At 40.8% G+C, this 18,622-nt stretch overlaps 1 protein-coding gene across 8 annotated transcripts in view; it reads right to left on the bottom strand.

Annotated features, from left to right (window-relative positions):
* The window catches only part of SPATS2L (spermatogenesis associated serine rich 2 like), a 165,724-nt gene that overhangs the window by 76,273 nt on the left and 70,829 nt on the right, over nt 1-18,622 (bottom strand). For 6 of the 8 annotated variants that reach the window (XM_061186132.1, XM_061186124.1, XM_061186116.1 and 3 more), the window contains one exon: nt 7,796-7,856. In XM_061186132.1, the coding sequence (XP_061042115.1) occupies nt 7,796-7,834 (39 nt within the window). In that variant the 5' untranslated portion in view covers nt 7,835-7,856. Of the gene's footprint in view, nt 1-7,795; nt 7,857-17,526; nt 17,626-17,770; nt 17,848-18,622 lie in introns of those variants that run through there. The other 2 variants (XM_061186159.1, XM_061186149.1) reach the window with 2 other exon arrangements.

Raw genomic sequence — 18,622 nt, 5'->3', positions numbered from 1 at the left:
GTAAAATTAATGTGTCCCTTTGTTTCCTTAAATGTGGTTAGAAATAGAGTACACTTCTGATAGAAGATAAGACTCCTAAATTATCCTTTGCCCTAGAAGTTAAGACGACTCCCTATACTAGTGGCAGTATGGCTCATCTTGCTAAGGGAAGGGAAATTCTAGAGTTTGTATTTTAATTTATTAATTAACAGAGGTTCTTGAAATTTTTATTAAAAATTTTAAAAATCTCATGCTTTTCTCTTATATGATTGAATTCCAAAATAGATATTTCAATTTCCTTTTTAAACATAAAATTTTGTTATACTCTCAAATATTGTGGTGGCACAGAAATCTCCCTCTGTGGGAAACAGAGTTGACTGACAGCCTAGCTACCGCCCCTCTGGGTCCACCCAAGCCACACTCCACCCAGGATGTACCCAGTCAATGGCTCAGGTAGGGGGTGCTAGTGAAAGCTCATTTCTGAGGGATATGGGAGTTCCCCAGCCGGGGAATGAAGACTCCCCATCGACCTGCACAAACCTTCTTAGAACTGCACGGCCCAGGGAGACTCTTCTTACCCAATTTTTTTTCCTTCTCCTTCTTCTTTCAACTATGGCAGACCTGCATGCTTGGCAGTCTGTAGACTCTCCCTGCCTGCACATCCTTCCTCCCCTTTCTCTTTTACAAGCACCTGCCTCCACTGCTTCCCACCCCCAAGGCACCTCTTAATCATCTAATCCCACCTTGGCCTCTGCTCTTGGAGACTCAAAAGAACACAAATATGCTTTTTCTAATTACTCCCGTCTTTTCCCTACTGACATTCTAATGCTTGTCCCAACACAGGGAGGCACACTCACTTCCTTCTCCTTTCTTCCTACTGGCTGAGAATCACCGTTATAGAATCTTGGCTCAGTTATTTGACTGAGTATTTTGGGGGCATAAATTCTATGATATTACTATCATAGGAGCTATTGAGTACACAAGTAAATTAAAAATCTATTTGTGCTTATAAGGAGCTTGTAATCAAGTTGTGGATAAATCACAGAGAAAAAGTGGTTTTAATAATAATAATAATAATAATACAAGCAGTATACTGTTAAGTGGTGACTCAATCTACCTAACTACCTATCTAATCCATCTGGACAGATTTTTAATGCTCAAGGTCAGAAGAGAAGAAACCATTGCAGCTTTATCATTTTTTTAAAAATTTGTAAAAATTGGATAATTTAATATGAAGGATCATTGTGAAAAATAACTAGAATATTGGTAAAGTACACATAAATTCCAAGGGATTGCCAACAGAGGTAACTTTTTTCCTGTCGCCAAAGGTTTTGATTTTGACATGCTCTTGTATTGTTTAGCATTAACCCTCTACCTTGTATGTAACTCTCAGCCAGAGTGCAAAAGGGGCTATGATGAAAGGCTGGAAGCAGGGGGGGCGGGAGGGCAGGAGAAGCAGAACAGAAACACTGTGAATTCCGATTGTGTAGCTTGGGAAGAAAAACAATGTGATGCTAATCCTACAATAGTAAATTTCTTCTTATCTGCAGAAACTGATGCTGACATTTCCATTTATTCATTCAGTTCCTTTAGACTCCTTGTCAGATCTCTTCTAGTTGCCAAGCAACAATAACAGCAGTTCTGTACATAAGCATTAGGCAATAACTATTGTCAATGTTTCTCCGTTCTTTGAAAGGGAAATTTAATGACCCTTTCCTATGAGAAAATGATGACAAGAACCTATTCATGGTTAAACCTAAAAGCTGTGTGTGTGGTTTGTGTTTTTGCTGTTTGAATCCAAGGACTGGGCTAAACTGACCTAAACACTCGTACAGAATTATGAAATTCAGATTCGCTCCAAAGCTTGCATGGTTTGGTCTTTAAAAACAACTGCATATCATTAAAACTTGTCCCACATCCCATAAAATGAGTTCACTATTAAATGGAGTTAATATTTTAAAGATGCTTGATGATGGGTTTCTTTTGTACTTTCTCTGATCCTGTTAAAAATCTCTTTCATCAAACTCTTGGGTTTTTCTGACAGTACTCCCCCACATAAAGACTTGAACCATATTTTGGTACTTTATAAAACATAAGGCAAGACAGTTACAGGAAAAAATAAAATAAAATGGGACATCTGTCCACCTGTTGAGGACAGACTCCAGGACACAGAGTCTATGTCAGTCACCTGCACAAATGTTGAGATGGCCCCTCCCTGTTCCCACTGTGGACAAAAGGCTCCTCTCCCCCTGTCTAGTCCTCCTCCTCCATTTTAATGAGTCTATATGATTATTGTTTACAACCCAATTTACCTCCATAACTTTAACAGCTCAAAAAGCTATTCATAGCAAGTGGCACATTGCAGCGAGGATATTACAGACTAAGTGATTCCCCATTTCCATATCATCATATTTTCTAATCCCACTTATTTTTTGTGAGGCTCAGCAATAGCTATAAAAGTTTGAGAAAGTCAAGTCCAGTTTTATGTTCTTTTTCTCATGTGGGCTTTTTATTGTGTTTTCTTTCTAATCTCAGTTCTATGCGAATTTATGTTTTGAGTTACTAACAAAAACATTAACTCGGGCTCCTTTTCCATTTTTTAATTGTAAAATACACAGATGAGCTCCCCCAGATCCTTTATAGTTTATAGGATTAAGAGCTCATAAAGCAGCTCTACTTTTATTAGTGTATTTGATGATTTTGTCAGGTAGGTTTTGTTTTCATGTCCAATCTACAGATTAGAAAACTGAGGCCCAGAAAAGTTAAGTGACTTGCTCTAGGCTGCTCAACTAGTAATCAGGGAGCTACTTATCTCTGCTACTGTCTCCAAACTCCAAGCTCCTTCCATGACTTTACCTTGCTGGAGATCACTTCCCAAGCATACTTGGTTCCCTACAGTGGCTTAAGGATCACTTTTTGTTGGAATTAGTTATTAGACTATAACTAGACATTCAGCAAATATTATTTTGTAACTCCATTTGTAATCCCGTTTTACAAACAAGGATCCCCTTGGCTTTCCATCACCAAATTGTACTGCTGAATTGTATTCTATTTAAACTGAATTATAATAATGCATGAAAATATCTGACTGAAAATGTTATTTTGTGCATGCCAGTTCCAATAATCCTTTCTTACTCAGTTGAGAATTACATCTAAAACTTTATAAGTCAATTTAGCTTGGTACCCTAGTGCTTCACATGAGAATAATGTAATAGTCACTACTGAGCCCTATCCTTAACTCATCTATGAGGTTCTAGTGTTAAATTTCTTTAAAAAAAAACACATTACTTAGAAAAGAGCTGTAGAAATTGAATTGGCCCTAAATATAGGATCCCTGATTAGCCTGAAGATTTTTTTCTGGTATCTTTCCTTAATAAAATGAGATATGGAGATTTTTTTCTCTTTTTTTTGGAGGGGGTACAGTGGGATATGACTGGTTACTCACCAAAGGACCTCATCTGTTACTGGCAAAACCTACCTGAGACCACCAGTATTTGATAACCATCTCACAAAGATGCTGCTTTTCTGCAGAACCACAGGTAGTCAACCTAAGTAACCTAAGCTTGTTTTTAGAAGCAATTTAAAACTTGCTTTATTTAATAGCAAAGAGAGTACTAAAATGAGATGACACTTCCATTAACCTACATTTCAGTTTTCAAGAAGGCTTGAGGTTTTGCAAAATATCATGAATGGGAAATTTGTCCCTAAAGAACGTAACAATTCAAGCAGGCGTGCTCATTCATTCGTTATCCATTCATTTATCTAACTCGAACTGGGGTCAACTACGTGTCAAACCCAAGAGTACGAAGATGAGAAAGGCCCAGTGCCTGCCCCCAAGGAGCACACAATCTCCCTTGGGGAGACAGACTACTAACCATCATGGTATGGAGGCAGAAGGCAGAGAGCCTCACTGAAGCACAAAGGAGAACAGAGGAAGGGCCAATAATTCAGGAGGGGCAGGAGGGCAGAGAAAGGAGCCATCTGAAAGGCTTCCTAAAAGGGAGGTGAGTGAGGGTCGGGTCCCAGTGGAGGATGTCCCAGAGAGAGGAAACTACCTTTGCAAAGGCCTGGAAGCGGAAACATTCATGGTCAGGATGGCTGTGTTGAAGGGAGAGTAGAGAAGTGGCTACTGATAAAGGTGGAAATGTAAACAGGGTGAGCTCACACAGAGGATGGATGTCACACTCCTAAGGAGATCAAACTTTGACTTCAAGGATATTTCCAATTTAAATCCTTTCAGTTATATAGTCCAATAATATAGAGATACTTTAAAAGAGTCACAAAGAGTGTCAACTGTCAATTTCAGTTGTCTTGGATATGAGAGACCTTAAGTTAAGTTGCATGAGGACAGAAATGATTCTCTCACCAAAGCACCTCTTCCTTTCCAATTCATCCAATAGTGGACCCACTAGAGATAACTGATGAACTCACTTCACTGCAAGACTTTTACTAAGTATTTAATTTCCCACAGTGCTTGACTGGCTAGTGTATAAAAACACCACACAGATCTGTTCTCACATCTCTAAAAGCTTATAATTTATAACTTAAGACATAACAGTTATTATTCTTAATTTTCAGAACTAAAATGTCATTGCTGTGTGACAGATTGCGAAACAAACTAATCATAAAAAGGCCATAAAAGCTAATCACTAAAGGAAATAAAAGTACGAAAATAAATCAATGTAAAATTACAAATGATCAGAATTTTCCGTTGTTTATTATGATTTATTTTATTGAGCTGAGAAATCTATTAACCTTTTGATACGGGAAGATGGAATTTACTAACTGAGTTAGAGCAGCTTTACTTCCATTGTCATGCAGATGGATAATATTTACAACTTAAACATCACCCTCTTTCAAAACGATGCCAACATTTTGATAAGTTACTGAAGTGCAATTGCAGAAACACCATCTCCTGTTACTCTTCGTACGTGTATGTGACACTGGTCATGACAAGTGGATGAATGTGGCGCCTGGGCCCATGCACGGAGCATTCACCCTGAACCTCTGTGGTCTGTGAGATCACGGATCGGCCTCCTTCCCCATTTTGGCTTGAGGCCACCTCTGTTTTGAATAAGACGCTCTATCTGCTGAGCCTACCATACTGGTCTGTCCACTGGCCATGTTTTGCAGGGAATCAATTACTATGACTCTGATTCTTCCAAGTGCTTTTCCTTCCCATAACCCAACTTTAGCAGCTGTTCAACCCATCCATCAACAGATATTTGGAAAGGGGCCAATATTTGGTCAGCACTGTGGTGCCAGACCCAGCTTCTCAAACTGGGAACACATAGTCTCACCCGAGTGGATGACTGTGAGTCACAGAGAATATGAAGCCACAATGTAAAAGGGTCCAGACTTCTGCTACTGTTTGCTCAATGGTCAGTAAGTGAAAACAGTTCTGTATTAATATAATATATGGAATATATTATGGAATACAATGGATAAAAAAATTGCATCCATTTTTAAGATCACACAGAAGACTCCAAAGAAATTATATGTGGAAGTTGGTTTTGACCATGTCCCAAAGTAGCAAGTTTGTTCTTCTGAGCCCTGGGGTTATTTTGGTGGAAAACTCTGGGAAGCAGTAATACAGTGGAAAGAGCGTGCGCTTTAGAACCAGACAGAGCTGAGTTTGAATCCTTGCTCTTTCATATTCCCTGAGAGTCTGACTTTGACCAAATCACTTTATCTCAAGCCTCTGTGTCCTCATCAAACAGAAAAGTTATTTAATATGAAGATCTATAAAATAAGTAGTACAGCAGCTGGCAAAGCTGGGGGAGGTTTTAAAAATATAGCATACCAAGTCATGTTCCTGCTTAATTCCTTTCAACGGCTTCTTTTGCCCTTTGAATAAAACCCTACATGTTTCTGTCTCAACTTCTAAACCTTTTGGGGCACAGACCCCCTTTGGCAGTCTGGTGAAGCCTCGGGGGTCCCTCTCAGAATAATGTTTAAATAAAACATACATGATTACAGAGGAAACCACTCATATTGAAATAACATTAAAATATTAATAAAAAATTTTATGCTACAGTAACATACGTGCTTCTCTGTCAACATCAAATAACACAATATAGCGGCAGGTTCTGTAATTACAGTAATTTTGAAGTAGTGATGAACAAACAGCTTTTCAGGATATCTGCAACAAATGTAATTTGATATGAAGACACCTGTGATTTCTAGTTGTGAAAGTCACAGGTACTCCCGCTACTCCTGTGGGTTGTTTTTCTCCCTTGCCTATATTCATGATTGAAGGAAATGCTAAATTTCATTTAGATATGAGTAAAGATGAAAATTCATTTTTTTTTTTCATCTAACTTTGTGAAACCCTGGCTTCCACCCCTGGATGCTGTGGAGGTTGAGGAAACAGGTGAATTCTACCAAACTACCAATTCTGGTTGCTGGCGTACTCTCTGCCCTCATCTCCCATCACCATCCCTCTGCCTACCACACTCTGGCCACACCGGCCACTCAACCACTTGCTCTTCAAACACGATGAACTTTAGTCTTCCTCAGGCACCTGCTTTTGCTTATCTACCTGGAATGCTCTGTCCTTGGATCACTGCATGGTGTTTCTTTCCTGTTTTCTCTATCTCAGCTCAAATATCACCTCCTCTGAGAGGGCTGCCCTGACCAACCCCATCTAAAGTAGCCACCTGCCCATGCCACCCTGCTGTATTTTCCTCATCGTAGACATCACTATATGAAATGATCGTGTTCATTTATACGTTCTTGTGTTTACTTTCTGTTTCCCTGCCTTAAAAAACAAGCTCCATGGGAGCAGGAAGCTCATCTACACGCTCAGTGCCACATCGTCAGCATCCAGAACAGTGTTTGGGACAAAACAGGAGTCTGATACATCTTGGCTAAAGGAAAGAAAAATTACTGAGGATTCCAGTAATGTTACTTCTCTCATCCTTCACTCAGGGTTTTAGGCACCGTGGGGATACAAAGAGATGAAAGACAAACTCCGGCCCTCAAGTAGTTAGCCTAATGGAGGTGGGAGGTGGCCCTGTGGAAGGCTGGAGTGAGTTCCAGGTGAGGCTCTCTCACCTTGCTGTGCGACCATCGACAAACCCCTTCTAGGGCCTCAGCTCCCCTGGTGCCAGATGAATGGTTTGGATAAATTTAACTCCCTGGTCTCATGGCATCTACAGTGCATGATCATTTAAGAGCTAACAGTGCAAGGGAGCATATACGGCAAGGGAGGGGTTGTGACCCTAAGTGGAGAAAATTCACAGGGGAGGACAAGACTTGGAAGGGCTCTGAAGTACAATCAGCCTCCAACAAATAATGAGGAGGGGGGATTTTCAGAGTCATGAACCGTCAGCGTTGAAAGAAACTGTAAAGGCTACCCAGCACGACCACTAGGGAATGCTTTGGATATCTCTATGAGGCTGTTTCTGGAGATGTAGCATAATACCCCCACTCTTAGATGGAACCCAGCATGGTGGTTAAGAGTATGAACTGTAGAATGGCACTGCTGGGTTCAAATCCCAGCTCTGTTGCTTCCTAGCTATGTGACCTCAGGCAAAGTACTTACCTTCTCTGTGTCTCAATTCCATCCTCTGTAAAATGAAAATAACTACATGGCGTTATAGTCAAGACTAAATGAGAAAATGAATATAATATACGTAACACCCATTTAGTAAATGCTACTTATGATTCTGTGGAATGGTTTTCTCGTGTGTCAAGCTTACTATGTATTCTCCCAAACCATTTTTCCCTTCTTCCATTATAATTGAGTTTTTACTAGCTAGAGACTACAGTATCCAGTTTGGATACTGCAAGCCAATATACAACTATATCTTACCTTTTCCTTGACATTCACATGAGTATTGAGTTCAGCCATCTTGCTTCTAGTGGAATAAGCCCTACCAAGAAGGGGAAAAAAAAATGATTACCTTTAAAGTTTTAAAACTGATTTCTCAATGTGTTATTTTTATGCTCTCTTCCACTATAGTAAACAATTTCATTCAGCCATAATCATAAATACCAATTTAGAATATAAAAATACTTTCAAGCTAAGCACTTGTCTTAGATATGCTCTAAAAGCATGTTACGATAACTCCAGATGACAATGTAAAATATTTTATTCATACTGTACCAACATGGAAAATGACAAACACAGATGGGTATGCACCTAAACTGTGTTTCTTATTATGTAAAAGAAAGGTGGTCAAAAATGGTGAGAGGAGGAAAAGTGTACCTATTTTAACTAAGCATTGTCATCACAATCTTTACTGTTTCAATGTTTTTATTAGTCTCTAGTCAATATAGCAAACATTGATTGAGTCTTTCCTGCATGTATGTAACTACACCAAAACACTCCAGGAAGAAACAAGAGAAATGGTTCCAGATTAAAACATAAGAAACATATAATAGTTTTTAAACTTGTGTTTTCACTTATCAATATATGAACATTCTTCCAGATCAACACATATATACCTGTATCATATTTTTAATGACCATAAATTCATGATCTGTAGTCTCAAATGTACTCTTAAAACTGCCCATAACCCTTCTGTTTTCCTAAATTCTTTAGGTTTTTGGCCTTTGGTGTCCAATCTTCTTTGAAAAGTAGCCCACTATGAGAAGATCTGTATTCTTAATATCAAGCTGTGGTGTTTTTCTTCTTCTCATCTGGTCTAAATCTTTTACCATTATTATAGAATCTACACCTTAAGTCTTTAATAGTTTCAATCTCTTTTTGAAATAGAGCATAAATGACTTACAATGGGCAAACAAATTGGTTCAGAAGTTAGCAGCTAGACAGGCCGAGATATCAATATATTACCTATTTGCATGTTTAATGCTTTTTGTCAATCAAGAACCACTGAAACTCTTTCTTATATCCTTTTTGACTTTGGCTACAAAGAGTGTATCTAGAATTGATACATTTCAGGGATAACTTGCAAAAATTCTCTGATTTCTCCCCACCGTTTTCTTTTAAGCCTAGGTCTTAAATAAAGCATAAATTCAGATCCATTACCTTTTGTTGATTTAGGATGACAGCTTGGCAATATGTAATCTTAACTCTATTACCACTCAAATAGGAGTCCATATACTATTATCTACTATATTATTAAATATTAGAAACAGTACAATTTTATTTTTACAAGTTTCCAAATGACATTGCCACTGATACATGCATTTGGGCACGGTGGCAGGGGAGACCCTGCCTACTCAATCCCCAGTAAGACAGCTCCTTCCCATATACTCTGCAAAGAGTGCCCATCCCACTGGATACACCTTCCATTTAAATAACTCTTCCCAATGGTAAATTCTATATCCTCTGCCTTGGCATAAGGGAGAAAGTAAGTAATGCTAGCTGGCAAATAATGTCTGAATTTCATTCTCATTATTCTTGCCCCTGAGAGTTACTAGTAAAAGACATTAGGATTATCTTCTGATTATCCATAACAGTGAATAGAGATGGTATGTGAAGGATAAGGACAAATAATCAGGTGTTTTTGTTTACAAGCCATAGATGTGAAACCTTTGATCAGTCATCACAATGCCTGCAAGATAGTCTATAAGCATGATATCTGAAGACATTTGAATGGTTGATTTTCTTATTCAAATTGAAGCTCTGGCATTACGTAAACATACACTGCATATACATAGATTTTTCTACATGTGATAGTGTATGTACGTGTGTGAGAGAATGAGGATGGGGAAGACAGAGAAAGAGACAGGCTGCAGCTATGGAGTGAGGAAGGCTCAAAGGAGACAGCAGCACTTGGGGCAATTTGTTAAGATGGATCTGAGCCACAATTCCTCTCATTAGACTGGATTAGCTACATCTTCTGGACACATCTACTCCTGCCATTATAGATGTGTGAAATCTGATAGAAAAAGCGTTTTGTTTTTGTTTTGCTTTGATGTCTAGGATTTGGGTGTGCAGCATTTTCTAAAGCTGGAGTGTTATGATCTATAGAGAAATCAGGGAGGAATTCCACAGAGGACAGAAAATTTCTGAGATCTGAGTAAGTGGCAGTACTGAATGGTGAGCTAGATTCATAGGAATATATATATTTCCTTGGTAATTCCCTTTCTCATTGCTTTGGCGTCTAAGTCGAGGAAGACTCTTCTTTGGTTGTGATGCCAGTAAGATTGATTACAATATTATTTTTTTTGTGGAAGGAAAAGGCTGGCTGTGAGAGTAGAATGGGGCTATTACAGGTTTCTCGGATGGGAAGGTAAGATAAAAATAATTTGTAGGGAGCTCTTCTTTGTCCATTTTATTCTTTTTTTTTCCCCCCTGTGTGCTATCTCTACAGGCAATTCCTTCCAGCTGGATTCCTATGGCCTTTGCACATCAAGGCTTTCTGCTGGCTGGTATATAACAGAGAGATTGGGAAATCAGCTACAGCTCCAGTTATGGAAACTAAATGAAAGATTTCAATATAAATAGAAAATAAATCTGATTTGCCTTAAGAATTAAGAATTTAAGTGGCTAGATAGTTAAATTGGGTTCTATTGATAAGGACAAACAACAGGGACAAGGTTGACCTTCAGTGTCAAAGGCCCTTCCTGAGTGTCCACACCTCAGATTGGCACTAGCCCTTCCAGAATATTCAGAAGCACACCTCGCCCTGGCATGGCATCACATGCCCATTACCTTTCCTCTGACTCCCTTGCCCCTAGGAAAATGAAACTGTGCTGTGCCCCTATTCTTCTAGGATTCTGTTCTCTGCTATGAACTATATCGGGACAGCCAGATCCACTTAATATGAATCTTAACTGTTTAACTTAAATAGTTAAGGAACTTTTCCTCTAAGAAACAATATATTGTCACCTCCTCCTAAATGACAGGCCCAGAGTTCAGCAACTTGAAACTCCATCCCTCAAAGTTGCAGACCCCCTGGGTTAACCCGAGAAGCCTTTGATGCTGTGAGTGAGTTGACATGTTTGGGGCCAACGGACCTCCTATTTCCTTCTCATCACACTTGGTCACCATGCTTGATGGTCTATCTCTAACATAGCTTGATCTCGAGAGCTTTAAGTCCATAAGAAAGGTACAACGATCTCTGACTTCTTGGGGAAGAACCTGGTTTCTAATTCCTATTATCACTACAATTCTTCTTAGAACAGACCAATTACTGGGGCCTAACTATTCATATCCACACATACATGTCCCATGCATATAAATAATCAATAGAAAATGAAGATAGCCAGAAATACAAGTCCTGATATTGGTGTAACATTTTAATAGCTTAGGTATTGTTTGAAATTTTTTCCCTATAATTACATCTCAGTTTTCAGTAATAACATTACAAATATACATATACATCAACTAAGTTTTACATATATCCTAGAGAAAAATAAAGATCAAGGAAACTGTTGACTGAAATTTTATTTATGAAATCTCAGATTGATCTCTCACCTCAGTTTAGATATATGTTCCATAGTCAAAAACGTATTAGGAAAGATGTCAATCCCAAAGAAAAGCATTTCACCATTTATCACCAATATATCATCTATACACATCTCCAGTGTAAAATTAATAATCCACAACTATAGTTACCATCAAACTGAACTTACTTAGGCAAAGATCTTAATATGTATTAATGCTAGTCAGAAAATCTATTAGTTTGTAAAAAAGAGAAATATTCTTTATGAAAAATATACCTGAATAGTGCAAATTCCGGCACATACATTTGTTTCAGTATTTCTAATTAATACAATTCAGAGAAGTTTAATATGTACCACAATCTGATCAACTACCAAACTTGGAGTTTAAAAAAGATATGTATATGTTTATATTTCTCACGCAATCATATAAACTATAAAAAGTTAAAACAGTATATTGAAATGCCAGTTGCTTTCTGATTTACCAATCTCCGTTTTCCCTCCTGTTTCACTATGTAGACAGTAATAAAGTTTCACTTTTGTTTCTCTGAAACCTATTACTGCTCTTAGACTGCCTTTCCTGTTCTCAGGTGTCATATCACTTATCTTGAATAGAATTTAGAGAGCCAGAGGAAATACATAAGAAAAAATTTTAAATAATGATTTTAACAATTTTTTTCAAGGTCATTTATGCAAAGTTTTCCCAAGATATATAAAAAACATAAAAATAGAGAATGCCAGTTGGTATGGGGGGGGAGGTGGAGGCCAGAAGAAAGAAACTTCCTCGGGTCATTTTCTTGCAAAGTCAGATTTGAATGCGGCTGGTCTGAACCAGAATGTCCTGGGAGCGTAAAATACATCCTGGATTTCAAAGGCTTGCTACAGAAAAGGAATGTAAACTGTCTCAATAGATTTTTATGTCAATTGTGTGTTGAAATGATAATATTTGACATGTTGAGTTAAATAAAATATAACATTAAAATTAACTTCACCCATTTCTTTTTACTTTTTTAATGTTACTACTAGAAAATGTTAAATGGCCTATGTTGCTTACATCATACTTCTACTGGAAACTGCTGTCCTAGAGCAGTGGCTCTTAAAGTGGGATTCCCAGAGAGGCAGCAACAGCAGCATCTGGGAACTTGTTAGAAATGTAAATTCTCTGCCCCTCTCCAGAAGGACTGGATCGGAAGCTCTGGGAGGAGGGCACAGCAGTCAGTGCTCTAACCCGCCCTCCAGGGCATTCAGACCCACGCAAACCAAACTGTGAGAACCACTGCTTTATAGTCTCTGGCCTGGGAATATTAAGAATGGGCCACTTCCTTGATCCCAATCACCACACACAACAAACAGATTCTCCAGATGCCTAGATAGATAAATGGGTGGGGAGCTAGTTTCGTTAGGGAATGGTCTTTTCACCAACATATTAATAATAATAATAATAATATGGAGCACTTAGATTGTGCCAGGCACTCTGCTAAGTGCTTGACACATATTTATCCATTTAACCCTCATACCCCCATAAAGTAGAAACTGTGATTATCTTCATTTCATACACGTGAAAGCTGAGGCACAGAGATTCAGTAACCAACCCAGGGTCCCACAGTAAGTGGCAGGGCCAGGACTCAACCCCAGGCAGTCTGAAGCTCTGGAGCCCAGAACCATTGTGCTGATAACACCTCAAAAGCATCATAAACAAGTCATGGGGCTCATTGTATATGAATTGCAGTAAGAACTCTGCAAGGAGAATAAAACTGGTCCCAGGCGCTGCCTTCTCCGGGCAGGCATGTGATGTATGCTTTGTACATTCGCAGGGCACACAGACTGCAGAGCAAAGCACTAAACTCTCACAGGAATGGGAGGGAATGTACCTGTTATAAAGAGATGGCTGTTTTCCTGCGGCTTCTGCCTCAGATGAGAATGTTAGAAGCTTCATTTGGTGAGCCCTTGACCAACAAGCTGCTTTCCTGGTTCTGCAACGTTGCCCAGAGGCTCCACGACATTCCAGGGTCTAATGTTTAACTACTCCATCTTTCTAAGTTAAAGTAATTAAAGTGTCTCTGTATTTGATTTTGGTATAGCCTAGACAGTGTTGTGATCACATAGATCCTGAGACATTTTCTCACGGCTGCCTCAGAGAGGAAGAATCGGGACTGATCTTGCGGGGAGGAAGTCAATTATGCGATGTGATTGGAGAAGCAGCAAAAAGCCTCTCCGTCAAAACAGAGCGTCCCACAGTCTCCCAGAGAGCCAACTCCTAACCTGGGGAAACTTCTTAAGAGATGTCTACATTTTTACTCAGCTTATGGATTACTACCACCTCTGGAAGAAGGTGCAATTTCACACATTAATTTATTTCATTCTCTACTGCCATCATTTGGCCCTTAGCAGAGAGTGGTGCTCTGAGAGAATGGGAAACAGGACAGGGAAATTTTGACAGAGAGCTTGGGGAAGCCTGCACATCTGTCTATGTGGGCCACCATTTGTCCTGATGGAACATCTGAGTAAAGGTTCTAGATTGTCAGAGTATAGCATGAGGGCCTCAGGTATTCAGTTGCAGAAAAAGAGATTGGAGTTGTAGGGGAAGAAAAATAAGTTTCCCTCTACCCTTTGAGTTCTTAGCTGGGACCCCTGTAATAAAAGATGAATACGTGAAAAACAAACAGATGTTTATTAACATGTATATCTCACATACACATGGGAGATACTCAGGGAAAAATGAAGAACTCCCCCGAGGTGGCCTAGAATTCAGGATTAAATACCATCTTAACAGGAAAAGCAGAGGGGAGAGTAAATGACTTTTAGGAAAGATGAATGAGCCCTTAGAAGAACAGATGGAGGTATGGTAGCTTGTGACAAAGTCGGCTGAGTGTGGTGTCCATTCTCTAGTCTCCCCTCCTGTGACGAAAGTCAACATCCTCCCTGGTTGGTGAAACTCCCAGGGAGGGAATTTATGACAACTGAGCTCCTTTTGGATGATCTGTCTTTAAGCAGAAAAGGGGAGTTCAGAGAAAGCCTCTTCCTGCATTTACTGTTTTTCAAGTGCCCACACCTCACAATAATCAATACGCCAAAGCGGCATATTTGGGGTACCATGTCCTGAACCACCACTGCCGTATTTTGGGGTGGCATCTTCTCTAGCCTTCATAGCACAGGACCTCTATGGTCCTTTTCAGCTCTCAGGTATTCAAGTCTGTAAGGGCCCTGGGGGTGATGCAAGCACTTAGTAGCCAGGATAGCTGAAAGCTGAAAATTCACCTTAAAAAATAAAAAAGACGTGGGTGCTATCTCCCATGTACTAGGCTATTTCTCTGTAAAGATCACCTTTAAACTGGTCAAGGACTAACTGTCCAGTCCCCTAAGCACAGTCAAGGGCACTCACATGCCAGCTGGAGAGGGAAACAGTGCTCCCTCTATAAAACTGGGACTTTGCCTAAATGTATCAATAACGTCGTGTAAGTTTTCTGTTGCTTAACTCTTCCATTGCCTAATCTTCACTGTCTTCCATTTTGTGTCCTCTTCCCTTTCACTCCTACCTTAGCTGTTCCTTACCTGGTCTTGTAATTACTGAGGTCTCTCGTAATCTAAGTACTTTAGCTCTTTCTTCTGTGGTTTAATTCCCACAGTTTAATAAATGTTCTTGTGCAGTGCCCTGCTCCTTGGAGGAAAGTTGCTTTAATTATTGGGAATGAAGACACATAAACAATGAAACAGAGAATAGTGACTGAAATATGAATTTCATATGAAGACTCTTACCTAAACTTTTTTGTTTAATTTGAAGGGGGAAAAAAAAATCTCCAGGTTGCATTTTTATTCAAAGACACTTCAGTGTACTAAACCCACTGTTAGAACAACTTCACTGAAAAGCATTTTAAGGGCAAATGTCAGGAAAAAAAATTTCACATTTAAAAGCCCTGTCTCTGCCCCTTTTGAAAAGCAGGGTTAGCCTTTGGTTTAGAAATGTCACTGCCTACTAAGTTCTTTGTGGGGGGAAGAAAGAAAATTGAATGTTTTCTTTAAACAGGTCATTAACAGTCAATACTTGCTCGAAAAATCCTGCTTCCAGAGGCAGATAAAAGCTTCCAATCACTTAGGATATCACTTGAGCACATCTAGGGCAAGATGTGCTGATGCAAGTTTCAGACCTTTATGAGAGAATGTCTTGACTCAACAGCCCCGAGTGCTTGCGTAGGAAGCAGAGTCATCCGGACTGTGCACCCTTGGACATGCTGCGCACACAGAGTCGGCCGGGAAGAGCACACCGCACACTTTACGGCAGGCCCGGCTTTGCATTTTCCATTTTAGAACCGGCACACGTGTATGAATGAAGATTAACCATTTTTGCATAAAGTGCCAAACCACCTCCCCAAGGCAGCAGAATGCAAATGGGCGGAAAAGAGCAAAGGACAGCTAAAATAAACGTGCAGATCTCAGGCACCGCGAGCACAGGGGGAGGGCGCACGGCAGGCTCTATTAGCATTCATCTGCGGCCTGATTTCTCTATTTAATTTGAAACTATTTCATTGCATAGGTCTCTGACAGCTCAAGAATATAAATAAATGCCTTTTTCTAAAAGTGACCCGATGTTGGCTCCTGGAAGGCTCTGCTTCTGATTGCTGGGCTTTCAAGCAAACATGTGTTTCCATAGAGATGTGGGTGACCCGGGGCCGAGGCAAGTACTCACTTGTATCAGCAATTCAATTATGCTCAGTTCTTTTAAGATGCGATGATGTCAGCTCAAGTCTTTAAAACAGGCCTATCCTCAGAGATGCCTCGGGAAAGGTGAAGTGGCCAGCGTTACAAGGTTCGGAAGAATAAATTCCACTCTCTCCAAGCATGCCATAATAGGCTCTCTCCCCCCAGATCACACCGCCTTGCCCACCATCCCCTACTGCCCGCCCGCAGAACAAATCCCAAACTCCAGAGGGGTTTAGACAAAAGACTAAGCACAGTTCTCCTTCACACCCCTGAGCACCAAACTACCTCACACCAACTCCCCAGATGTTGAAAAGGAAATACCATGCCTTCTCTTTCTTTTTTTTCCTTTCCCCCAGCTCTTCAACCAGCTACGGCAATTCCTACACAAAGGGCAATGTTTTTTATTAGTATGTGACAAACATTTACTAAACACCTACAATGTGCTGGGCTCTATGGGGAATGCTGGCAATGGTTACAAAATACCACTTATGCAACTCTTGCTGTATACCCGGCACCTTCCACGTATGAACTCATTTAATTCTCATAAAGACCTTATGGAGTATGTCAGCCCTCATTTTATAGAAAAAGAAATGCCAGCACAGAGAGGTGAGCTACTCAAGTCACACTGCCAGTAAGTGCCTGAGCTGAGATCTGAACTTGGACCTCCTGACTCCAGGGCTCCTGCCCCCAAAGGAGCTTAAACCCTCTGATGGAGACAGATATACAAGCAAAAACACAGAAAAGAGGAGGTGGGGAAGGAAATCAACGTGTGGACTCAGGAAATTAGACTTGGAATTGACCTGCTTCAAGGCTTGGGGCAGAGCAATGCTGGTGCTGTGATCTGCCCGGCTAGCCAGTCTCACCCCAGAGACCGGGCTCACCAGAGGGTTAGAGGTGGGCTCGCAGTTAGAGGGGGTGGGCTGGAAGTGGAGGCTGTATATTTTTTTTAAGTTTTTACAGCAAATTTTGAAGGAAAACACTGATATTCATCTCCAAAGAAAACATGCACTGTGGTTCTGCACTATAGCTCTGGCCTGGCAAAGAGAAATCCTGACAAAACCTGGCAAACAAAAGCTCTACGTTCACAGCCAACTCTGGGCAAGCGCGCTCATCTGTCATGGAATAAACACCTGGTAAAGGAAGCCACCGTCTCTCCTGAGGATATTCTGGTTTCAAAAACCTCTGTTCTAAGGAACTCACAATATTCCTGGTTCATTAAGCCAGAACCCTCCTAGTAAACATTTAATGGTTTTCTCAAAGTATTAGAGCAAGTCAGGTCCCTCCTACTTCCTTGAAACGTCCATCACTGGCACTGGCTGAATCAAAACAGTCTGTGATGTCCTAACTTACAGGCACTGGCGTTTGCTGGGAGAGCAGTGCCAGGCAACTGAGGCAGAAGAGAACTACAGGCAGCCAGCCCCTCTCACGCCTCCTCCCCCCACCCAGTACTACTGCTCCTAAGCCTTTCCAACAAAATCCACCTCGACTCACTTGGTAAGGTGTCCTGGAGTTCCAAATCAGGGCTTCCAGCGCATGGCTTGACTGCCTTTCTCGATAGACAGATAAGCCCTGTCCCTGAACTGGCCACCTTTATCAACTTGCTTTTACTGCGTCCAGTTAAGTCATCTCAACAGCGAGGCAGGTGGAGTCAGAGACCGGGGTAGGTAGCAGGATCCTGGGTGTGGCCGAGGGGTGGGCTGGTGGCTGAGGCCACCTGAGGCTCGGAGGGACTCACCTACTTCGAAAATACTTGTTTCCTTTTTGTAAAACTGCCCTGTGCTTTTGCCTTCAGGCCCCTGGTAGCGAATGCCCAGTTCTTCATTCTTCTCCTCTTGGGGAACGCATAGCTGTAAGACTGAACTTGCGAACTTTACACGGACTGCCCCGGAGGCTAAGAGACAGTATGGGCTGGGACCGCAGTCATCATTCCAAAGGTCAGTTCCTGAGAATGGGAGTCAGCTAAGGGCTTCTAATCTTCCAGTGACACCAGTACAGGCAGATCAATCAATTAGCAAACATTCCTAGCACTGCACTCTGAGCCTTACTCTCTCCCCTCCCCATTCTAAAACCTGTTCCTGGTTCTAGACCTAACCAGAGGCATCTGCTGGCTAATTTTACACTAAATGAATAATGTACTACTGTGTCCAGGGGTATACACATTTTATTAGGGGTCATGCCCTCACCCAAAGGAATGAAGTTTTCATGGTGAATTTCACCAGGGAAAAGCTAGCGTGAGGAGCATGGGAGTGGGGATAACCATTGGGGGGCAGAATGGAGAAGGCCTGTCAGGCCTATGCCACCTACAGGCACCTTAGTCCTATCTGTTTGTTTGCTGGTTTGATACTTAAAAAAAATTAACTCGTAAATTCAACATGTTCTTAGAAAGGCACTATTTCTCTTTAGGGTCAGGCCTCTCACCCACCATCTCGCTAACCACCCACAGGCAGTCAGCCCGGGAGCCCCTATAGCCAGCCCTGTGGCAGAGACATCTGCATTAATTACTGTGCCTCTGTCACCACCACACAGGATCTTGGGCCCCCAAATGATGGCAAACAGGAACCACTGCCCATTTCTGCTATTCAGATTC

This window comes from Eubalaena glacialis, chromosome 1, assembly GCF_028564815.1.
Source record: "Eubalaena glacialis isolate mEubGla1 chromosome 1, mEubGla1.1.hap2.+ XY, whole genome shotgun sequence".
NCBI classification, from domain to species: domain Eukaryota; kingdom Metazoa; phylum Chordata; class Mammalia; order Artiodactyla; family Balaenidae; genus Eubalaena; species Eubalaena glacialis.
The sequence above is the reverse complement of the archived record's forward strand: the minus strand, read 5'-3'. Positions and strand labels throughout refer to the sequence as shown.